General features: G+C 38.4%; 2 protein-coding genes across 4 annotated transcripts in view; one reads left to right on the top strand and one right to left on the bottom strand.

Moving 5' to 3' along the window:
• Window positions 1-759: 759 nt before the first annotated feature.
• tm6sf2b (transmembrane 6 superfamily member 2b) lies at window positions 760-15,594 on the bottom strand. Its single transcript, XM_084922546.1, has 11 exons — window positions 12,422-15,594; window positions 12,072-12,192; window positions 10,703-10,806; window positions 6,818-6,915; window positions 6,530-6,633; window positions 5,795-5,877; window positions 5,245-5,369; window positions 4,463-4,564; window positions 3,452-3,544; window positions 1,718-1,837; window positions 760-1,080 (listed from the first exon to the last, which is right to left on the bottom strand). Exons 2-11 carry the CDS (start codon window positions 12,149-12,151, stop codon window positions 844-846), a joined length of 1,146 nt encoding a protein of 381 aa, XP_084778672.1. The 5' UTR covers window positions 12,152-12,192; window positions 12,422-15,594; the 3' UTR covers window positions 760-843.
• A 1,955-nt stretch (window positions 15,595-17,549) lies between these two features.
• Window positions 17,550-22,551, top strand: part of sbno2b (strawberry notch homolog 2b) — a 59,735-nt gene continuing 54,733 nt past the window's right edge. For 2 of the 3 annotated variants that reach the window (XM_084921876.1, XM_084921875.1), the window contains exon 1: window positions 17,551-17,751. The gene's annotated coding sequence lies outside the window, so the exon portion shown is untranslated. Of the gene's footprint in view, window positions 17,752-22,551 lie in introns of all 3 variants that reach the window. The other variant, XM_084921874.1, reaches the window with a different exon arrangement.

The raw sequence follows: 22,551 nt of genomic DNA, 5'->3' as shown, positions 1-22,551 counted from the left end.
CAGAGGGCGCAGAAGTCCATAGAAGCTGGGCTGATGTAGTGCACTGATCTTGTGGACCCTGTACATTTTTAATGAACTGGCTTTTTTTTTGCTTTTTTTTCTTTTTTTTTTTTGAGAAAAACTCAAATGATTGTCATTGCCAATTATTTTCATCCTTTTGAGGCCATGGATATCCGTACTTAATTTTGTGTAATTCAGCAAACTGAATAAAGCTTTAGTTCAAGCTGTTGTAGTTAAGCTCAGCCCACAGGCTGATCTCAGTGACAGTTCAAATCAGCTGATGGCTCATTTGATACCTTTCTATGCACCAGCTGCCACATCACGTTCAGTAGCTGACAGAACATTGAAGTTTTGCTCTACTCTCCACTTTATTTTACTCTATGCAATATTTGTCAACACAAGAAGAATAGTCTTGAAATCACCAAGTTTGCATTCCATCATGTGGGCACATTATCTTAATTAAATTCAACCTGTTACTTACTTAAATATTTTACTATAAACTAAAAGGGTTAACCCCTATTATGGCACTCCAAAAAAGTGAGCTGATGAGTTGTCTCAGTATACATCCAAGTGGCTCTAAATACTCCTGCTTTTCCTATACAAGCTTTCTGCTGCCATGGTTATGTATAGATGATGGTATTGACATTGACCAATTTGTGGTTTTACTGTTTATGCATATGAGAAAAAGATGCTGAAAGCAAAGAAATAACCAATAAATCCACAGACGTTCAGCAAAATAAGTTGTATTTTGACATTTTGAAACATGGTCTTTCAAAGAAAACAGTTCTTCATGAATCATCAGATAAGTAATTACCTCCAAAGGTCAGAGAAGATTAAAAATGATCATTTCAGTTTATACTTGGTGTCTTTCTCTTCGCTGATTGGTAAACCTGTTTGCCCAGGGAAGGGAGCAATTTTTAGGAAGAAATAGGGGTTGCTGTAGACCCGCAGGGCCACAAGGATGGGAGTGGCTGCATAGACCAAGTTAGCTGCCAGCACCAACCAGAAAGCATCACTTGGAATGCGATACGGCGCTGTGGTGCGAGGGTGGAGGAATCCCCCGATGTGGGACCACTGGCACTGAAAGGAGAAAGAGAAAGAAAGAGGTCAAACTGTTTGCATATAGGAGGACATTACTTTACATATCAGCTTTTACTCATCTTTTACTCTCTCTGCACACTGATGACAAATAACTTGATGCCTCAGTATAATTTCCAAAAATTATAAACTATTTTTTCCGCTGTTATTAGTCTATTAAAATACACAAGATAAAGCTACTAACAAAAAAGATAAACGACATCTGAAAATGTCATCTTTATGTCTAACTGAGAGTTGGCTTAGAAGACAGAGAGTGTGCAAAAAGTAGTTTCTCTTCTCATGGCTCCAATCTTTCTGTCAGAGCAATATGGAGAGAAAGCACCACCAGCTTGTTTGTTACAGAGAATATGCTTCAAAGGATAAATCTAGTCCAGGTCATTTTTAGAAAGATGAAAGCTCACTAGATGGAGTTAATTGCCCTGACATGTGTTGGACCGCTTCTTATTTAACATAAACGGCAGATGGAAAACTGTAATAGGTCAGAGGCAGCAATTATCGCAGCAGCTTCCAATGCAGAAATCTGTCAGTGAATCTCGCATCAGTATGCAAAGACCTGTAGCTTAAACTATGTATTCATAGCAATTTTGTTTATTTACAGTCTGTCCTCTGGTGGCGTTACCTGGATCATAGCTCCGGCAAGAAAGATGGTCCAGTCCGGCATCCATGTGCACCCAGGCTTGAGGAGACCATAAACAAAAGCACCCAGCAGGGGTAGTGCATAAAAGAACAGGTGCAGCATCTAGGGTAAAAAAAAAAAGCTTGCACCATTAGTCTAATAATATGATTTCATATCATATCTCACAATACTAAAAATGTATCTTTCTCACAGTAGGTAGTCTCTCTCTATAATATCTTGTATATTCCAGGATATATTGCTCAGGATATGGTTGGACGTGCCCAACAGAGCTGAAAGATTCTTCCATCACTGTCAGTCAGTGTTGTTGTTGATCCCTGACCAACAGTCCAGCAGACAATTAATACAGTACATCCTCAGTCTCCACTGGCCCACATCGCACTTCAGCTACTCACAGTGAATACAGAAGAGGGCTGCTTAAGCCTCAAAATGCAAACACAGAGCGCCCTTTAATGTGCTGCAGAAAAGTAGCACTAATTGAAATAAAACCTAAGAGAATTAGTATTGGCAGGTATCACAATTAAAATACTCTTTGTCCCTTCCAGTTATATCCTGGGGGTTAATTTAACCTTTTGTCCCACAGTTGAACTGCATACATTGGATGAATGTACAATTAATTCAATAATTAAAATGAAGAGACAAAAATAATCAAAAGAAAATACTAAAATCCTTAAAATCATTAACTTTAGCACTGCAGTGTTTTGCTGCTTCTCAGCTACGCATGCTCTCTAACACAAATTTGCACCCTCAGCACAAATTACCATTTCCACACAAGGGTCGTTACAGAGAGAGTCTTGACCTTCAACTTAAAATATTTGGTGCATGAAAGCCTGTTTCCCACTTTATAAAAGCCTCAAATTATACCAGTGAACAGTTTCCTTTCATTCTCGGTCTTAGGTCCCGATGAATTCTAATGAGTTGAGCTCGGGGCCTGAAAGCCAATCATATATGCCCTTCAGTCTTTTGTTGAAATGCCTTCTTAGTGCAGCCACAGTAATCTGTCGCATATCATTCATCATCATCAATAAATGAAGAGGTCGGTTAGTTCAGAAACTGAGCAGGATTGCCCGGTAAGCCAAACTTCATTTGATTTCTTTGCACATGCCCACGAAGCCTTGGCAGTCACACACAAACACGGATCTGCAAACATTGCTAAACAAGACGCACTTCCACATGCTGCACACGCATCTTCCTCCCGCCCAGCGAGATGCTGATGGGAGGCTTTGGGCAGGGATTACCTTATCAAGTTCTCAGCATGCGGTTCATCTGTCTGATCATTGACTCTCAATTGTGCCTGGACTGCAGTCCAGACAAGGTCTTTGGATAACCTATTGACAAAGCCATGTATGCCAAACAAAGCACAACAAAACCCACGGCTACACAGGGTCAGAGGAAGAAAATAAAAAGACAGCAGACCAATGCCCGTCAAAGTAATAATGTGTTATCCATCTTAACCAAATGAAAGACAGACACAAAGATCCGCTGGCCTCTCAACCCACGCTCGTTATTGCTGTAATGATGAAAAAGGGCCTTGTAATCAGCTGCGAGTTGAAAGAGTGGGGGAGATAAGGGCAAGCTTCCAGCACGCTCATAGTGGGATCCATGAAAGCAGAGGTCATTATGTGGCTTGTTATTTAAAATAGAATGGAGAAGAGCTTTCAGGTGTTCCAGCAACGGCAGGCAGAAAGGCTGAGTGTGGTGAGAAAATAAAACACCCACCATAACTCTAGGGTAGCCCACAGGATCCTTCAGGTAAGGTTCATACTGCTTCAGGTATATGGAACAGGCTTCAAGTGGAGAGTCCAGAGCCACCTACAGAGAGCAAACAACATGATAGAAAAACCTTACAATGTAGTTCAGTTTAAGAGAACAGCGTAAAATACCAATGTGTAGATCTGAACGATTCTCTTCCCTTGTCAAAATAACAAAATGAACATCCAGAGAAGATTTGTCAATGTGACTAAACAGAATAACACACTGAGCATGGTTAAAGGAATTGTTTGACATTTTGGAAAACATGTTTATTCACTGTATACTGAGGGGTTCGTGAGTTTCTGCCTGCACTGTATCACACCCTCTCTAAATCTCCCACTCTCTTGTCTACCCTCTTTTTAGTCTGTCTGTCTTCCAGGAGTGAAGAAGCTGTCCGAGTTGTTTGACTGCACCTTGAGCAGGAGTGTCCAAAAAAATATAAAATGGGGAATATCCCAGGAGTCAGCCTGCATTCAAACAGTCAATTTTGTTTAGAAAGTTTCCCAACTGAGTGAAGTGACCTGGAAGTATCGACATCGCAGTAATAACAAGAGCTGGTCGACTTCTATAAATGTTAATATGCCTACTTTTTTAGAGCTTTTAGCATAAAAAAACTGGACTCTTGGTTATGTGGAGGAGGAAATGTGTCAATTAATGTGGATTTACAAAGGTAGTTGCTGTATTGCCAGGCTTAAGGAGTATGATTACTGAGCTATTTTAAGTCAGTCACAGAAAAGACCAATAAAGAAACGAGATACACTGAATCCAGGGGAAAAGATCATATGACTAGATGTGACCTGACAAGCACTTCATAACCTACATATTATATATGTCTTATAAAATACTATTATTTTATCTCCAGCTTTTCTAATAAGATGATGCTTCTTATCACTTGTTGTCTTTTTTCACTTTCTTTTAAAACTACAGTTGTAGTCCTTCATTAAAATCTCTTTAGAATTTTATATGTGACATACTAACCAAGCCTCTCAGGATGGTGAAGGCCATGGCAGCTAACAGGAGAACCAGCAGAATGATGTCCAAAGGACGCCAGATCAGCTTCAGGCTCTGAGCATGCTGGGCCTGTGGAATGTTAAGAATTTGTCGATATGTGAAGAGGACTCAAAACAAATATATTCACTTCCTTCTCCTTCACTATGAAAAGTATTGATTGCAGGTGCTTTAAATTCAGTCAGCCTAACTTGAACTGAAATGAAGACCACAACAAGTTATAGCTCAAATACAACTTCCCCCTGGCTAAGACATAAATGTGCAATCAAACAATCATGGCTCAGGTGTCTAAATGTTGAGTTTCATCTATGTTTTTTTATCAACTCTCACTATGAGGATAGCATGGAAGCAGAAAGCTGAGTTAAAGGAACGGTGCCGGTGAGTTAAAATAGCTCATTTCACAGAAGGAATGCACTGGGGATCAGAATAAGAAGCATTATTTTAACTGTGAGTTGTGCTAGGTAATTCTAGTACAGTCCAAAAATGAGAACATGGAACTGGAAATCTGCAGAACTGAGGCCCTTTGAGACTCAACTGGAACAAAATACTAGATAATATGATAGAAAAAGCAAGAATCTGAGATTTAATTGTTGTTTTTAAAACACTAACAGATTCAGCAAGCACATTACTCTAACTACACTAACAGTCGCACAGATTTTTCATTGTTTGGATCACATTCACCTGAGCAACAATGCACCTCTAAAGCTCTCCACAATCATATAAATGTCTAATTATTCATGTTCTGTACTTACATTGTATCCACCAATGAGCGGTCTATCTTTTGGCCGAGTGAATAGAACGATTGCTCCCAAAACAGGCATCAAAAGAAAGAGAAAATTGAGCCAGAAGGCTGGATGAATCTCTGACCCATATTTACCTGCCACAAAGAGAAAGATAGACACTTATTGTCAGCATGCACTTAACCATACAAACGCCGCCTATAAACATCTTAATGTAAATGAGCAATTAAGCTTTCTATTAAAACCTCAATTATGATACTCAAGGCAAAAGAGAGATGTGCGGCGTATCGATGCTAACATAACAGAGCGAACATCACGTTGCCTCCAGACAAGTCTGGGCTTCTGACGCTTATGTATGCAGTTTGAAATGCCAACAACAGATGCTTTAAGTCTGTTTGCTGCTTTGTTCTGTGAGGTTGTGATGGCAGGCGAGACACGGGGCATGTGTGTTTAGTTGGCAGGCTGAACTGTGACACTGATGGTACAAGGCAGGGCAGATGTTTGCCTGATTAAAGCTTGTCATCATGGGACAGACAGAAAGCGGATTGAAGATGCGGCTCACCTGCCACTATCCCGACAATAAACACACTCATGTTGGCACACAAAGAGCCAGCCCAGAACAGCCCCAGTGTGCGGTAGGCTTTCCTGTGAGAGAAACAGAAAAAATACAGAAAAAAAGACCAAAGAGATCAAATGAGATGGAAAGTTATATGTTAAATTTCAAGGCTGGGTAAGTTTAAATAAATGATATTTGAGAACTTCTTATATCCATCCTACAGATAACACAATGCCTAGCTCACTTTCTAAAGTGACAAAAGGCTGATATTGTTTAAAAGAGGATTTAATATCCATGATAGCGCCATCCCCAAGGCAGTGCTCCCCCTGAACTCTTGAACTCACTGGCTGCACTTTATGACTAACTCACTCAAGAGGAGGCTTTCTTTTTTATTTTATTTTTTTATTTTTTTATCTTTTTTTTCTCGAGCCGTTGTCTGGGATTTATGTGATAAATCCACCCATGAATTTCTAAAGTGAAACACATCATTGGCTCAGTTACTATTTCTTTAGAAAAGCTCAAATACAGGAAAAAGATAAGCCTGAAGCTTGACATATGCTGTAAAAGAAAAGTTTATCTTTGCACTGAAATGCATTCCTACTGCTTTTAGACTGTATACACAGGCAGTTTTCATACCATCCTGTGTGTGTTTTCTCATTTTGAAAGGGACCCTACCCTGTAGATCTCTCTCTATTGTCATTTAATGCAGACATTATGTGATGTGACTTTAGCATCACCCACCTGTCTGTTATTCTGCTGATCATCATCAGGTACATGATAAAGTGTGCTATTCCATCCCAGTAACACATCATGATGCCATACGACGTTCCCAGATAGGGCTCTCCCTGAAACACAGAATTTGTACATAAGTACATGCCTCACAGCATGCACTGCAAATGTCATATGTATTATCATGTTTGCTTAACATGGTTATTTGTGCTTTGATCAGCGTTTGTTGGGTGTTTTTTTAGAATTTCAGAATTTTAAATGTTAATAAATAAGAATAATAAGAATAAGAATAAAACCTACCGTCTTCTGGTAAAACTCCATAAAGCCAGAAATAATGCCATCATATTCCAGAGCACTTGTCAGGTCAATGATACATGTGAAAGAAAACTCAGCAAAAACTGTGGGGAAAAAAATGATTTAATGGATATTTAAAAGGCTAACCTGTGTGCTTCATACCAGAAGCCCTGTTATTTCAGCTCTGTGCCTGGGTATGTGTGTAGGTGATAATTGGTAGTGTACAATAGCTTTAGAACCTTGAAAAACTCGGAAGGTTAAGCAGCTTTGCTCGCTTTGAAGGCACTATAATTTTGAAAGTTACTCTTTTTGCATATTCTGACACTTGAATTCCTCTATAAATTAAAGTATATTAGAACATGACATCAAATCTTTCTAGATTTTCTGAGCCTTTTTCATTGTTTTTTTGTTTAAAAGGTTTTCCTTCAAATGGCAGGTGATTGATTAATGGAACAGCTTGGGGAGAAAATTAAGTCTTGAGCAACGAGGCAGACTGTAGGCATGCTTAAATCGAGTCCATGGTGAACAGACTTCTGTCCTTAGGTTAAGGACCCAGGAGAACTGAAAGGTCACGTCTAGCAAACAATATTTAAGAATGAAGCCACACATACACATTATTGGCATGGAGGGCTCACTATTAATATAAACTGTAACAATAACACTGTTGTTATGAACTATTATTAATACTACAGTTTACATTCTATCCAAGCTCTCTTTGAGAAATTACAAAGTCTGAAGTGTTGCTTTAGACCCATATTGCAGCATTAAAATAACAGAATGCAATGTGCCCTTCAGTGTCATTTGCATACAGTATGTTTCATTATAAAACAATTGACCAGCAACTCCCTTTCCAGATGTCCAGATTTTATCTTAGGCGTGATCTAATTGGCTTGGAAATGATGTGATTGTGAATGCCATTGAGCAGCAGCATGACTTTTGGTAGACCATCTGGTAGAGTTATTGTGACAGAATAAATGATTGCTATTCTACAGCACAGCATAGCAGTTATTATACAATACAACAGCCAACTTCTACACATTGCAAACTGCTGTTTGTGCATACTGTACTACTGATTAGATTGCTACTTCCATTTATGCATTGTGCACTGTTGCAAGTGTTAGTACTTTTGCACAACAGCAAGAAGCTTGTGGGTTTGAGTCTGCTGATCAACTACAGGGAGTGCAGAATTATTAGGCAAATGAGTATTTTGTCCACATCATCCTCTTCATGCATGTTGTCTTACTCCAAGCTGCATAGGCTCAAAAGCCTACTACCAATTAAGCATATTAGGTGATGTGCAACTCTGTAATGAGAAGGGGTGTGGTCTAATGACATCAACACCCTATATCAGGTGTGCATAATTATTAGGCAACTTCCTTTCCTTTGGCAAAATGGGTCAAAAGAAGGACTTGACAGGCTCAGAAAAGTCAAAAATAGTGAGATATCTTGCAGAGGGATGCAGCAGTCTCAAAATTGCAAAGCTTCTGAAGCGTGATCATCGACCAATCAAGCGTTTCATTCAAAATAGTCAACAGGGTCGCAAGAAGCGTGTGGAAAAACCAAGGCGCAAAATAACTGCCCATGAACTGAGAAAAGTCAAGCGTGCAGTTGCCAAGATGCCACTTGCCACCAGTTTGGCCATATTTCAGAGCTGCAACATCACTGGAGTGCCCAAAAGCACAAGGTGTGCAATACTCAGAGACATGGCCATGGTAAGAAAGGCTGAAAGACTACCACCACTGAACAAGACACACAAGCTGAAACGTCAAGACTGGGCCAAGAAATATCTCAAGACTGATTTTTCTAAGGTTTTATGGACTGATGAAATGAGAGTGAGTCTTGATGGGCCAGATGGATGGGCCCGTGGCTGGATTGGTAAAGGGCAGAGAGCTCCAGTCCGACTCAGACGCCAGCAAGGTGGAGGTGGAGTACTGGTTTGGGCTGGTATCATCAAAGATGAGCTTGTGGGGCCTTTTCGGGTTGAGGATGGAGTCAAGCTCAACTCCCAGTCCTACTGCCAGTTTCTGGAAGACACCTTCTTCAAGCAGTGGTACAGGAAGAAGTCTGCATCCTTCAAGAAAAACATGATTTTCATGCAGGACAATGCTCCATCACACGCGTCCAAGTACTCCACAGCGTGGCTGGCAAGAAAGGGTATAAAAGAAGAAAAACTAATGACATGGCCACCTTGTTCACCTGATCTGGACCCCATTGAGAACCTGTGGTCCATCATCAAATGTGAGATTTACAAGGAGGGAAAACAGTACACCTCTCTGAACAGTGTCTGGGAGGCTGTGGTTGCTGCTGCACGGATTGTTGATGGTGAACAGATCAAAACACTGACAGAATCCATGGATGGCAGGCTTTTGAGTGTCCTTGCAAAGAAAGGTGGCTATATTGGTCGCTGATTTGTTTTTGTTTTGTTTTTGAATGTCAGAAATGTATATTTGTGAATGTGGAGATGTTATATTGGTTTCACTGGTAAAAATAAATAATTGAAATGGGTACATATTTGTTTTTGGTTAAGTTGCCTAATAATTATGCACAGTAATAGTCACCTGCACACACAGATATCCCCCTAAAATAGCTAAAACTAAAAACAAACTAAAAACTACTTCCAAAAACATTCAGCTTTGCTATTAATGAGTTTTTTGGGTTCATTGAGAACATGGTTGTTGTTCAATAATAAAATTATTCCTCAAAAATACAACTTGCCTAATAATTCTGCACTCCCTGTAGAGCCTTTCTGTGTGGATTTTCCAAATTTTCTCTGTGTTTGTGTGGTTATTCTCCAGGTTCTCAAACATCTATGAACAGCCTCAAGTTTATTGGGTTTTTTGTTGGTTTTCTACTTTATTTTATTGTTTCATTGTAAGTTAGCTGACTATCTGGATCACAGTTACAAACTTCCATGTTGCCCAGTACTAATATGTGCAGGCTACAGCCCCCTGTACAGGATAAAGTGAGTATAATCGTTGATATATAGAAAAAATACACGTCTGCAGTTTAAGTCAATTAAAAGAGAACACCTGTGAAAGCCATTACAATGATCTACCACCTGGGCACTGCCGAATCTGTGTTTCTATACAGAAACCACTGTTTCACATATTGTCTCCCTCATGTAATCCTAAGGAGCTCCACTAGGTTTATCTCTGAGATCTAAGAGGTGATATAGCAGAGAGATTGTGGCCTGCCACTTCTTTCATTTAATGTTTTGGCTCTTATAGACAATACCAGCACTGCCTTGAGCACCCACAGCCAATAGTTTAAAATTTCCACCCAAATAGCCTAGCCCCTAGCATCTGCTGCAGGGATCAATTTGAGGGGGGAACCCTGGGGTAGAGAGGAAGCTCAGTTTGACCGGTCACACTAATTCACATTACAGCACAAAATATTTTAGAATTCTTTAAACTTGCATGAAAAGTGCACAAGCTGCTATTGTTATATGACCAAAGTGAATACAAAGGTCCTCAAATTGTTCAGACTGAGTCAGTAGGGCAATCCAGATTCTACTATACAGGAGCAACGACCGTGTCCTGTATTACGAAATAGCTGTGACCTTTTTTCTTAAGAAGCAATCAAAAACTCAGTTTCAAAAGAATAGCTGAAAGGTTAAGTAAGTGCAAGAGCTGTGAGGGTTGTCAGTCTGCAGGGAGCGTTTGGGTCAGTCACGCTTTAGAAAAGCCTGGTAAACCTTTGCTCTGAGCCTAATCAGTCTAAGCTGCTTTCAACATATCAGGTGAAATCACTTTGAATACAATTCATGTTTTCACGCTTCTGTAAATCCTTTTGTGGGAGTTGGAACAATGCATAGCAGTCATTAAAATTCCATAGTGTATTTGGAAATGCAACGCAAGCAAGTTGGGAAATGCACATATTTGCGTTGATTACCAAAGAATAAGAAGTCTTTAGGTGCGTTGCCACGAGTGATGAGGAAGTAGAACAGAAACACAATCACCAGCACAGCAACACCAATCTCCAGAATCACATAAGGCCTGTGGAAACAGAGAAATGTCACTGTTACGTAAGAAAATATCCATATTTTTAACACAATCTCACTGCTGATACTTTTAGATAGCAAGCTATTTTTGATATATATATATATATATACGTACTTTCCCACAGTCAGTATTCATCTGCTATATCCCATCTCTCTTGTTGTAGTAGCTAAAAGCACATCTTTACAAACTTTAATCTATCATAGGCAGAGGTGTGGGATGCAGCAAGCTAAGGCCATGTTAGTTCAGCATTGCCCTCCGTGTTTACTGGTCAAAGGTACCTCCGCCTTACACTGGAAAAGATTAATGTGCTCAAGGTATCTCCTAGTAAACAACATTGCATCCTCACAAAACTCACAGTGTGTGCTCACAGAAGGAAAACAAATGCTATGAGAGCAAAGGCAAGCTCCCTAGCTACCCCTCCAATTCAACAGTACAGGAAGATTTATGCACACAATACCGTTTGTTTGTGGAGTGGAAGAGCACAAGGCATATTGTATGTCAAGAGTAATTTATCAAACTCTTCTGTGCAGTCCATATTGACTGTCAGTGTCCACATGGGCAAATAAATAAATAAATGTCTGTGTGGAGACATATTCACATAGGAAGAATAAAAAATTCTGCTGAAATGCTTTGTGGGTGAGGGAAGACTAAAACATGCATTTTATCACCATCTTTGTTTATTCAGTCTAAAGCATTATAATGTTTATCCATCAGCTGCTGACAATCTTATAAAGACAGCATCCTAATAAACAGGCACAACAGATACGCCTTGAATGAGAACGTGATTCCTTAGAGCTTAGAAAAGCAGTTACCCCGATCATCATATCAGTCATATCATTATGCCCACAAACTCTGCCTTCTATTTGCTCCCTTTTAGTTTCTCCTTACCCTTGAAGAAATGTTAGCTTTAAAGAGTTTGCACAATTAGCATATACACTCTTTAAACTGATGTCATAGAATGTACGGGGTTGAATATGGTCAAGGATTCCTCAGCTTGTTATACATACTGTATAACACAGTCACCAGTACTAATGCAGTTTGAGTTTTAAGCTTACAGAGTCCTCTAGTGGTAGAATAGTATACCAGCTGTCACCAAATGATACTGGAAGGATTTCTAACATTACTGTATATTAACAATTATTCTCATAGTTAAAAAATGCATGTGTTGTGAATGAATAATATATAACGTGTTACAATGATTTCATGGGAAAGACTGTATGTATTAAGGTGATAAGAAATCAGTAAATTTAATGACTTACTCTTGAAGCTCAGAGATGGTGTTCATGGCATAGAGGATGCCAAGGGCGGAAAATGAGAATAGAAAGACAAAAATCTCCATCTCTTCAATAGCTGTTCAGCGCCCTCCCTGCAGGATTCACACTAAGGATGAAAATATAATGCAATTATAATTGAATATCATTCTCATCCAGCAATAAAAACAAATCATATAGTCGACTGAGCCAATATTAATAACATCAGTACATTATTAACTTGAAAACTGAAATTAAATGGTATTAAGCAAAATTAGATGAATGAGTTCCACAAAGTATCATTTAAAATGAAACCTTAATAGTGAAATAAATGAAAAAGAAGGAGAGCAGGGTCTTACCGTCTGGCTACGTTTGGTGAATTAATCAAATTACTGCTGGCCCGAGGCAGACATGGCATTTACTGGGGAAAGAATGAGTGGTAACAAAGAAGCTTTTGGGGGAAAAGTTGGGCAATTTGCTTTTGTCAGAGATTTACATAAGTCGTATTAGAGAATAGGCCTACATTCCATTTTAGGCCATGCAACGTTTTCAGCTTACGTATGCTGATTATGTGAGCCATTTAATGCTTAGTTATATGAAATATGCCTTCTCTATACTCATACAATACAACAGTGTTGAATTGATACAATATAAAGCGCCTTGAGGCAACAGTTGTTGTGATTTGGTGCTATATAAATAAAATTGAATTGAATTGAATTGAATTGAACTGAATACGAACAAAAGCTAAATCAGAATTTGATTTCAATTAATGAAACTTTACACTCTAAAGTTATGAAAATGTCCGCACATCAAATAGCATTTGAGAACTTGTGCAAACTTCCCACAAGAAAATAGACCCTAATTGTGAGGTTTGTATCTTCTGCGCATTTGATTCTAACATTGTTCTAACATCACGTTTCTGCTGAAACAGGACTGCATACACCGAGCTCTGTTTAAGTAAGTCATCTGCTTTCAATGAGTTGCAAATTTTCAAAAAAAAAAGAAAGAAAGAAAGAAAGAAAGAAAGAAAGAAAGAAAGAAAGAAAGAAAGAAAATAGCCGTAGCATTCCTATAGTCCTGTCAAAAGAAGGATTGCTGCAGACCGTTAATCTGTGACATACAGTCAAGACTGTAGACAGGAAATTTTTCCGCAGTTCTTTTTCTACTAATTATCAGAATTTCTCAACAGAGCCAAATCCTCACTATGCCTGTGTGCCTGGCCTGGTTTTATGTGTTTTTGCACAAGGGCTTGGGCTTTTGAGGTCTCGAACTTTATAATTCAGCTCACGTCAAAGAAAGCATTGTCAGAAAAATTCCACTAGGGTGAGCCAAACGCTAAAAAAAAAAATAAAATAAAATCCTGCTATGTTTGTGTGCAAATAAACTCTGAGAAACTACAGTTCATTTTGAACTTTGACATAGAGCAGATTTTTATTAATGATGCACACATCAGTCAGCATTTGCTCAGAGTATTATGGCAGAAACTGGGACTTTGCAGTTATTGTTACTGGACAGTGAATCAGCTGAGGAATGAGTAACTGTCTTAAGTGGAAACACCTTCAGAGATGAGCCAAAGTACTGTACTGAACTAGAATGCATCATGATGGTTTTATTTTGCTTTCACATACTGTATCATCAACCACCACCTCGCTAACACAAGAGAGAACAAGAATACTTGACAGAAAGAAAAGAGCACCACCCTGCCAGTATCTTTCCAAAAGAAAAGAAAAGAAAAGTAAAGAAAAGAAAAGAAGAGTGAATTTGAATACAAACAAATGTACACACACACACACACACATACACATAGCCCTTTGCTTCCCACCAACCTCTATTGTTGGGAATAAGAGGAAGGCAGTTTTACCAGGAAGGCTGTGGCAATGTGTGTTTGCTGGAAACAACTGGATCTCTTCCAGCTCTGTTGTTCAATATCACAGGATGGACAGACTGATACCAAAATGAAAGAGTGACCTGCAGGAGGAAGAAGAGCATGTACTCCATTTCACATCTTAAATGAAACATGCTTTTATAGAATAACTGTCCGTGGGGAAGTAGTCTGATAGATCTGCTGAAATGAAAGTGGTGTGACATCATGGTTGATATGCCACTGCCAGTCAGTCAGGTTGGAATTTATGTCCATGTCTGTCCAGGCTCATATGAAGTGATACCTTTGTTTGATTGTAATAAAAAGGTTATTTAAAGGTTATGCTAGATTAATAAAGGTGATTCTGATAGAACACAAACACATAGGAATGACAATGCATGAGTAGTCAGTGCATGACTAAAGGCTAAAAGCGTGTTATGTGAAGTGATGCTGATGCTGATCTTTCAGCTGCATTTGCCTAGACCTGATTTCATAGTTAAAAACAAAAGAGCAACAAAGAGATGAGTTAAAAGCAAAATATATGCACACTATGACAAAATAAACTAAACAGAATAATTTACCCTACAGTCTAAGTGAAACAAAGAGAATAAAAGTGGCTGGACTGCAGGTATTTAGCCTAGATGATATTGCATAAATGTTTTAACAACACATGGAAACTGTTTAAATATTGTGCTCTATGATGGTTATGTCCTGGGGGAGAAAAAGGATGAAGGTGTTGTCAGAGCTCCAACTTTCTGATGACCTTTCCCTTGCCCTCTTTTTCCAGGAAGAGTTTACATCTGTTAAATGAAGTAACCGGCAACCAAGTATTTATACTGCCCATCGCCCAGTTTACTGTATTTCTACACTTAGAGCAAAGCTCAGGAGCCAAACAATAAAGTGGTGAAAGCTGTTGTGCTGAATGGTGAGGTAGAACCTGAGCAAGCGTACCTGTGACAGCCTGAACTTCTCCAGTTGTCTTAGGCAGTACATACACTTTTACCTTTGCATACCAAAATCTAATCAGGCAGTGTTACATTACAAACAAAAGTTTGTGCTAAATTTCAAGAAATTCCTTCAAGGCATTCCTGATTTATCCTTTTTACCTGCACCAAGGAGTTTAAGTTTTTGGTAGTATCTGTGTGCATCCATTCTGTCATCCTCTGTTAAGAAGACAGCTTTAAAAGCTTTAAATTAATTCAGCTAAAACTTTATAGCTGTGTACAGTTGTATTAACAGTTCATTAAAATTTGCCTTATACCCAAGAAGGTCTTCATGGTCAACCTAATAATTTATTGGTCCAAAATTGACAAAAAACCTTATAACCTTATATGTTTCTTATAAGTGTTGTGTGTATTGTCAACACAATACACACCTTTACCCACATCACACACATTGTTGAAGTGTATTATTCTGAGCATGATGAAGTACCCATTTCTTAAACGCTCGAAATGTTACTGAAAAATGACAATAGGTTTTCAGACTGAAAAGAATGGGTTGGCATGGGATAATTTCGAGTACAGTTTATTGATTTTATTATGAATCTGTTAATTTACAGAAAGAGGTTATAACTGTTAAAATACATAACAATTTGAATAGATGTGCGATGTTGCTGAATACATTTTGTTTTGTTTTTTAGGAAACAAAATAAACTTCTGATCAAAACCTTTTGTTCATTAAAAAGATTATTACTAAAAAATTTTAACTAATTTTACTAAACAATGAAATTAATGCTATACACCTGCACATAAACCTGCACTTTGCACTGTTTTTTGCAGTTTTTACTACAGTTTAAAAAAAATGTTTTCACTACAGGCTTATTAAAGTGCTTTTAAAATAAACAAAGACAACTAAATGAATTAATATAATGAATGTAATATATAAAAAATGTCTATAAAAATATAATACTGTTTCCCTAAAAGTGAACACTGTCCAGTGAGCTGGCTGCTGTGGAAGAGGTTTTTTGCTTTTGGAGTGCTTTTTCTTATTCATTTTATTTATTACACCTTTATTTAATCAGGAGGTCCCTTGAGACCAACTGTTAAAAATCAAATGTAACATCAAAACACATCAAACAAAATAAAACAGAGTCAAAATAACACAAATACAAGGTCCGGCTTATAAATAGCGGTTACACTCTCTGGTTACAGAAGTCTTTATGAGAGCTCTGAACTCTCCCACAGAGATAAAAACATTCAACTTTAATGTGCGCTGAAGGTTATTTCATGACAAAGATGCAAAATTAGAGCATGTTTGTAGAAACTCAACGGCTGGATCAATAACCTCACAAAAAGAAGGAAAAAACAGAGACATATACACCCTACATATAAGCATATGAATATCAAAAAAACAACTGCATAAAAACATAGCAATAAATCATAATTTTCTTACATTTATGATTATCAGCAGTTTCAGGAGTAATACTTGAAACTGCAAGAGTAGCAGTAGGGATTGTGCACAGAATGTTGGTCCATGGAAGGGAAAAACTGTAAAATAGGTTAATTAATTAATATATGAAAATAAAGAATCTGATTAAACCTAGTTCTTAAAAGTGTAGCTGAAACAAAACAAATGCATGTAGCGCCTAACAATACCGTTTAAAGTGGCATACTTTAAGAATTCAGTTTTATTTATATAGCACCAAATCACACCAGTCACCTGAAGGGTCTTTATACTGTGTGGTAAAGACAGTAACAGTAACATAGAGAAAACCCCAGCAATCACACATGCCCCAATGACCAAGCACTTGGCAACAGTGGGAAGGAAAAACTCCCTTTTAACGGAAAAATCCTCTTAAAGATCCAGGCTGATGGAGGGTCAGCCCTCGGCCATTGATCGGTTGGGAGTGAGATGGGGTAGACATGACAAAAAGCACAATGTGGACCAGAGACAGAGATTAATAATGACTAATGATTAAATGCAGAGTGGGTACAACCACAGGAAGTGAAAAGAGGTGAGTGAAAAAGAAACCCTCAGTGCATCATGGGATGCCTCCAGCAACCTGGGCCTCTTGCACCACTAAGGAGGAGTTTGGGGTTACCTGATCCAGTCCTAACTATAAGCTATATCAAAAAGAAAAGTTTTAAGTCAAATCTTAAAAACAGAGAAGGTGTCTGTCCCCAAAAAGGGAGCTGGTTCAACAGAATAAAAGGCCTAAAACTGCAGCCTGAGCGCAAAGTGCTCTGTTGGGGTGATGTAGCACTACGAGGTTTAACCTCTAAACTTTTAGAACCTAATGCACACTTACATTAAGTTGCATATTGTTTAAACCAGTGAAAACTGTGTTTGTCTGTATTATTTATTTATTTTTATTTATATTGGTTTATTGTAGACTTACACTTGTTTTTAAAACTATGAAATATTTTATTTATTTATCAGATAATCGATCTGAATTTCAGCATCTGCATACCTTTGACTGAGCTGCTTGTTATTATTAGGGTATTAGTACTTATTTCTTGGCCAGCTGTTTATTAACTTAGCTATAACTGCTGAGCGCTCATTTGTCACCGCTTTATATATTTTGTCTAACTTGACGCATTGTCTCAGGTGGGCCAAACACTTAACTATTTCTGTGCTCTTCTGTTTTCTGTTCTCGATCAACAAGCAGAGTCCTCGAGGGATCTGAACGAGCGGCTCTGTGTGTGACGACAACGGCGGAAATATTTTTTCGCTGTTCAAAATGGCAGCGTCTCAATCAGGAAGTGGAGAAAACAACTACGAAGAATAAGTTGGATAAAATTCCCTATTTCTGTTACTTTGACGCGAGTCTTCGATCAAAATCAGGCCGTGAGCTCGGGGTTTGGTTTGAGAATAGGAAACACGTCAACGGTAAGTGTACTTCGATTATATTGGGAAAATGCGAGCGACACATCGGCAGTAGCCTTATAACAAGATGCGTTCAGGGCAGCCTCTCCTAGGCGCGCACGTTTTTTACGACGGGCTACGCCGGCTCTTCGGCGCCTGGACTGGATTAAACGAATGGGACGTTATCGATATACATGTAATGTTATGAAACCCATGGAAGTTAGGAGCAAATAAAACACACATAGCGATGTTAATTACTTCGTTATGCTGTATTCGAGAAAGTCCGGTGGCTAGCTTAGCTAGCGTGTTACAGAGTTACACGCTATCGCTTTAATATTAGCCAACCAGCAAGTAATTTGGGTCAATAAAAATTTCCATGCTATCTTTATCATTTAAAGAGAAACAGGTAGCAGTTGCTACAAAAACTATTTTAACACAAATCTGGACAAACTGATATTTTATGTACTAAACTAGAGTGTATTCTCTCTCCAATAACATACAAGTGCCAGGTATGTTAGTGCAAAACGAGCATACCCAAAGTCGGAAAAAGGCTATGAGCTATGCTACCAGAGCTAGCACAATGAGCTATACAAAGTATGGTTGATTTTAGTGAAGTAAAACCAGGTATACTTTGCCTAATTGTTGTTTTCTTGACCAGCAGTCGTACGCGATTTTTCGGCAAGAAAACGAAGCATATTAATTAGAAATATTCAGAAGCCAGTGTTGGTTTGTTTGTTACTCCGTAATAGATATGTCGTTTGTCGTTCACCAAGCTAACAGTAGTGGTAGTGATACTGTACGCAGAGCTTTGGCTGTTTTCCTTTGTGCTGTTTGAAACCAGTGCGTCCACTTTTATCGACACAAGCTGTATTTTCAGCTTATTTAAAAAATGCTGCTTACTTTCATCGCGTAGGCGTACACACTAACTTTAGCTGAATTACAGGAGAGGGAACAACGCCATTTAGTATAATCTCAAAGCAAGTGGAGTTAGTTGAAAAGTACTGTTTTTCTCGGAGACCTTGGGGAGATGTTGCCCCAGTTTGTGCATCTAATGTATTAATTAACAAATGAGACACAAGAAAGGCTGAAAGTTGTAAGCGTACTTGGTAACAATAAACTTTGTGCGTGTAATACATGTTTCCGCACACTTCTTTTTAATTATATGATTATGACGTGTATGTACCACTGTTAGGAATGTTGTGTTTGTCAAAGAGGTGGCTAAAGTATGCGAGTATTCTGTGCCAGGGTGCTTTAACTTATTATAGTAGAAGAGTTCGGGTTAAACACGCCACTGGTCATGTCTTCCACGAATTTAAGCTATATGTTTAATACAGAAAAAAATCAGATTGATGTGGCTGAAACCAAACACATTGGAGCGTTTGGATTTGACTCATAAGGAAATGAAAATGGCTCCCACATAGCTGTCCCCTCCAGTTCTTTCCTGCAATTTTCGCTATTTGGTTTCCACTGTGTTTCTCGCCTGCAGCAAAGGCTAGTCGAGCCCTATGCAAGCCTTGACACAGTAGGTTGCCATGGTGCCTGGCTATTTTTCTAATTATGTCATTCTCCTTTTGTTGATGGATAGTATTTGGTGGCTGCGAAATGAACAACATGCTAGGCTTTTGTCACAGTTTTAGTCAAAAATATCTAAACCCCTGTGATGAGGTCAATGGACTTGGTGTTGTTTGTTGTAAAATCCCTCTTGCAGCCAAATCTCCCCCACTCTCCTGAACTTAAATGGAAACAGACAGGGTTGTTTTTTTTACTTATTATATCACCTACCCAGCAACTTAAGTACTACACTAGAATATAATGCTTTTACAGATACCCATACATAGAGAAAAGTGGCTTTGAATTTAAGGGAAGTTTTATTGGTTTGGTTAAAACAAATAAAGTACCAGTTAATCACTCATGTAATAATAGCTACTTTTGGTAACCATGCATACCAGGCTGTATTTTAAGTGCGTGTATAATAAAAAGGTTCGCATGAGCAATAACAGTGGTTGAGCTCCACTTCTACTTCTGTGTGTGTTTATGCTGAACAGCTCCCCTTTTCTAATTTTCCTCTGTGCCAGACAATTGATGGCTGTCTGCCCTGCAGGGACTCTGAGGGTCACTGCACACTAGATCTGTTGGCACCATGTTTAGAGCCTGCAGGAACTACAAAGATGACACACAGAGAATATGTGGGTGTTTCACATAGCAGGATTAGCAAGTTGCATATGCTTTAAAAGTGTTAAGACATGTCCTCTGAAATTTTTACTTATTTTTAAATAGTAATGTATGTTCAGGCTTTGTTTAACGCAAGAGTATTAAACATGCAGTACAAGGGTTGCTAAAAGGTCCAGTAACATCCACCGGATGACGTTGGAAAGTTGTTGGAAAGAGTATTTTGAACGTAGATCAAGACACGCTGTTTAAATCATAAAATACAAAAGCTTTACATGTGAAGATTTTACACTTTAAAAAGTAACTTGTAAACTGTAGTGATTGTGCAAAAACTGTGTATTGTAATTTATCTGTAGACATAACAGTCTGCTTATTGTCTGGTTTGTAAATGAAGTGCTCATTGAATGACAAAAACTGAATTGAAAGTAGACCTTCTGATGTCAGGAAAATTTTTAGGGGAGAGCAGTAAGGGATGTTTTTCACTAATTGCCTATGGTTTCTGCTTTTAGAAAAACTTACCTATGACTCGGGTAAAAGTTTTCAGAATTTACTTTACGTTTACATGATGAGAAATATTTGCAGGGTTATTTTCATGTAGATTATGGTTTTAAAATACTTTCTGACTTGAGATGAAATTGGGAAATTAGTTACTCCTGGTCTTATTGGTTTGGGGAGGCCAAACAGCTGTGATGCACTACTAAGCAATGGCTCATGCCCCCCACTGTTTGTGATTTGGCCTCCATTCTCCTTCGGCCCTTGTCTTTGCTAGCTTGTTCCCCCTTTCTCCAATTGGTGCCAGTGATAAATCTCATTTATTGCCTTTGGGTTGATTAGAGTGAGAGTAAAAATGTGAAGTGGAGGAGGGGTATCGGCCCTAGGTAATTCGTTTGATTCAGTTCCTGCTTTCCTGGAATCTGGGCTTCATTAGGTAATAGTTCGTGTACTAAAAAAATATATAAATGTTTGGTGAGAGGAGAGTGAAAGCACAAGTAGGAGTTGTTATGAATATGTGGCAATAGGGCTCACCTCTTACACTGTATTATGAAACAGCCTTTTATGATAAGCTGTCTGAGTATCCCCTGTCCCCTTTCCAGACCTGGAGCCCATGTGGATCTCTCCCAAGCCACATCAGAGGTTGGTGAGACATGACTGAAACGCAGGAGAGCATACCACACTCTGGCATGCCTCGTTGCTTTACTTTATGATTTTCTGTGGGAAAAGTATGTCAGAATACTTCTAAGAAACTCAGACAATGATTTCAAACTGGGACTCATCCAGGAATTAGATACAAGAGAAATGTTAGTCTCCACATAGATTGATAACCGAGTACAGTGTGTGTCAGTGTTTCAGTTATCAGACTAGATCCATATCTAGCTCCACATGGTAACTAGGGAAGAATAAGAAGAGTGGTTAATTAAATGCCAACATACAACCTAGTTTGTGAATTTTTTTTAGATGCATGAAAGGAGATTTGAGGTGTAATTATTTTTTTTGAAATGAACAATTTAAAATAATGTGTTTTTATGTCTGCTGTTGACCCTTGTTAAACGAGCACCCTACTGTGTTTCCCTGACACGTATTAAACCTAGTCCTAGATTCAAAAACTTGTTCAGTCGTGTACAACTAGGATTAGTTCATGTCTTGGAAACTGAGCCATAGAGTTTAGATATTTGAATTGTAAGTATAGTAGTTTCAAGTGAATTTAAGATAAAGTTCTTATTGAAATTAAACATTCATGCACAACTTCTTTGCAAGTATTTAGAGGTCAACTGATACTGGCTTTTTGGATCTGTTGCAGAGAATGATTGTGGGAATAAAAAATAATAATAGATAATAATAATAATAGTAACCGGTATTGTATGTCAGGGATGCATCCTGAAAGTCGAGGACTCAAACCATCAGTCAAAGATTGCTGAATATACTTAGTGGACCATTCGTTGACAACATGCTGCATTGCGGTTGAACGTTAAGAGAAGTTGAAATTGAAGGTGAAGTGAAACTCTTTTACCTGCAGAGGCTTTCCTTTTAGGTAACTTGTCTGATGTTAAGTTTAGTGTTATGGGAAGTTTGAAACCTGTGTGTGTGTGTGTGTGTGTGTGTGTGTGTGTGTGTGTGTGTGTGTGTGTGTGTGTGCATGAGTGGGTGAGTGCAAAAGAGAGAGAGGAATTAATGTTACCAGTAGCCATAGATACTTTGAAGTTTATGCCAACAGCAGTGATTAATTACTATAATCCACCATAAAGTTTCTAGATATGTAATAGTATCAGCGAAACCTTCAGTTATGTGTTGTATACTAGTTTTTTCTGTCCCATAAGAATGGAAATAACAGGCTCTGTCATGCAACTTTATGATGCTGTTTCTCTTCCTGCCCCTCATTACTGCAAAGTTGTTCCAAATATTCAAGGTTACCAGCTAGTAAACCAGACTACAGACACAGTAGCATTTCAAACCTTAAAAGAATTTAATGCAAGAGCTCACATTTCGAACAAGTGTTTGGTGCCTTTGTGCTTAAAGGTTAGCTTCTTTAGTCATTTTACAAATATGTTTGATCCCAACGTCTAAGGTTTCCCATAGTTGTCAGTGTGAGTAAATATTTGTCCTTCCGTAGTAGAGTGACACTGAATTTCCAAGAATATATAATGGGTCTAACAATGA

The sequence above is a fragment of the Perissodus microlepis genome, chromosome 23 (assembly GCF_051167445.1).
Source record: "Perissodus microlepis isolate ML-2025 ecotype Zambia chromosome 23, ASM5116744v1, whole genome shotgun sequence".
Lineage (NCBI taxonomy): Eukaryota > Metazoa > Chordata > Actinopteri > Cichliformes > Cichlidae > Perissodus > Perissodus microlepis.
The sequence above is the reverse complement of the archived record's forward strand: the minus strand, read 5'-3'. Positions and strand labels throughout refer to the sequence as shown.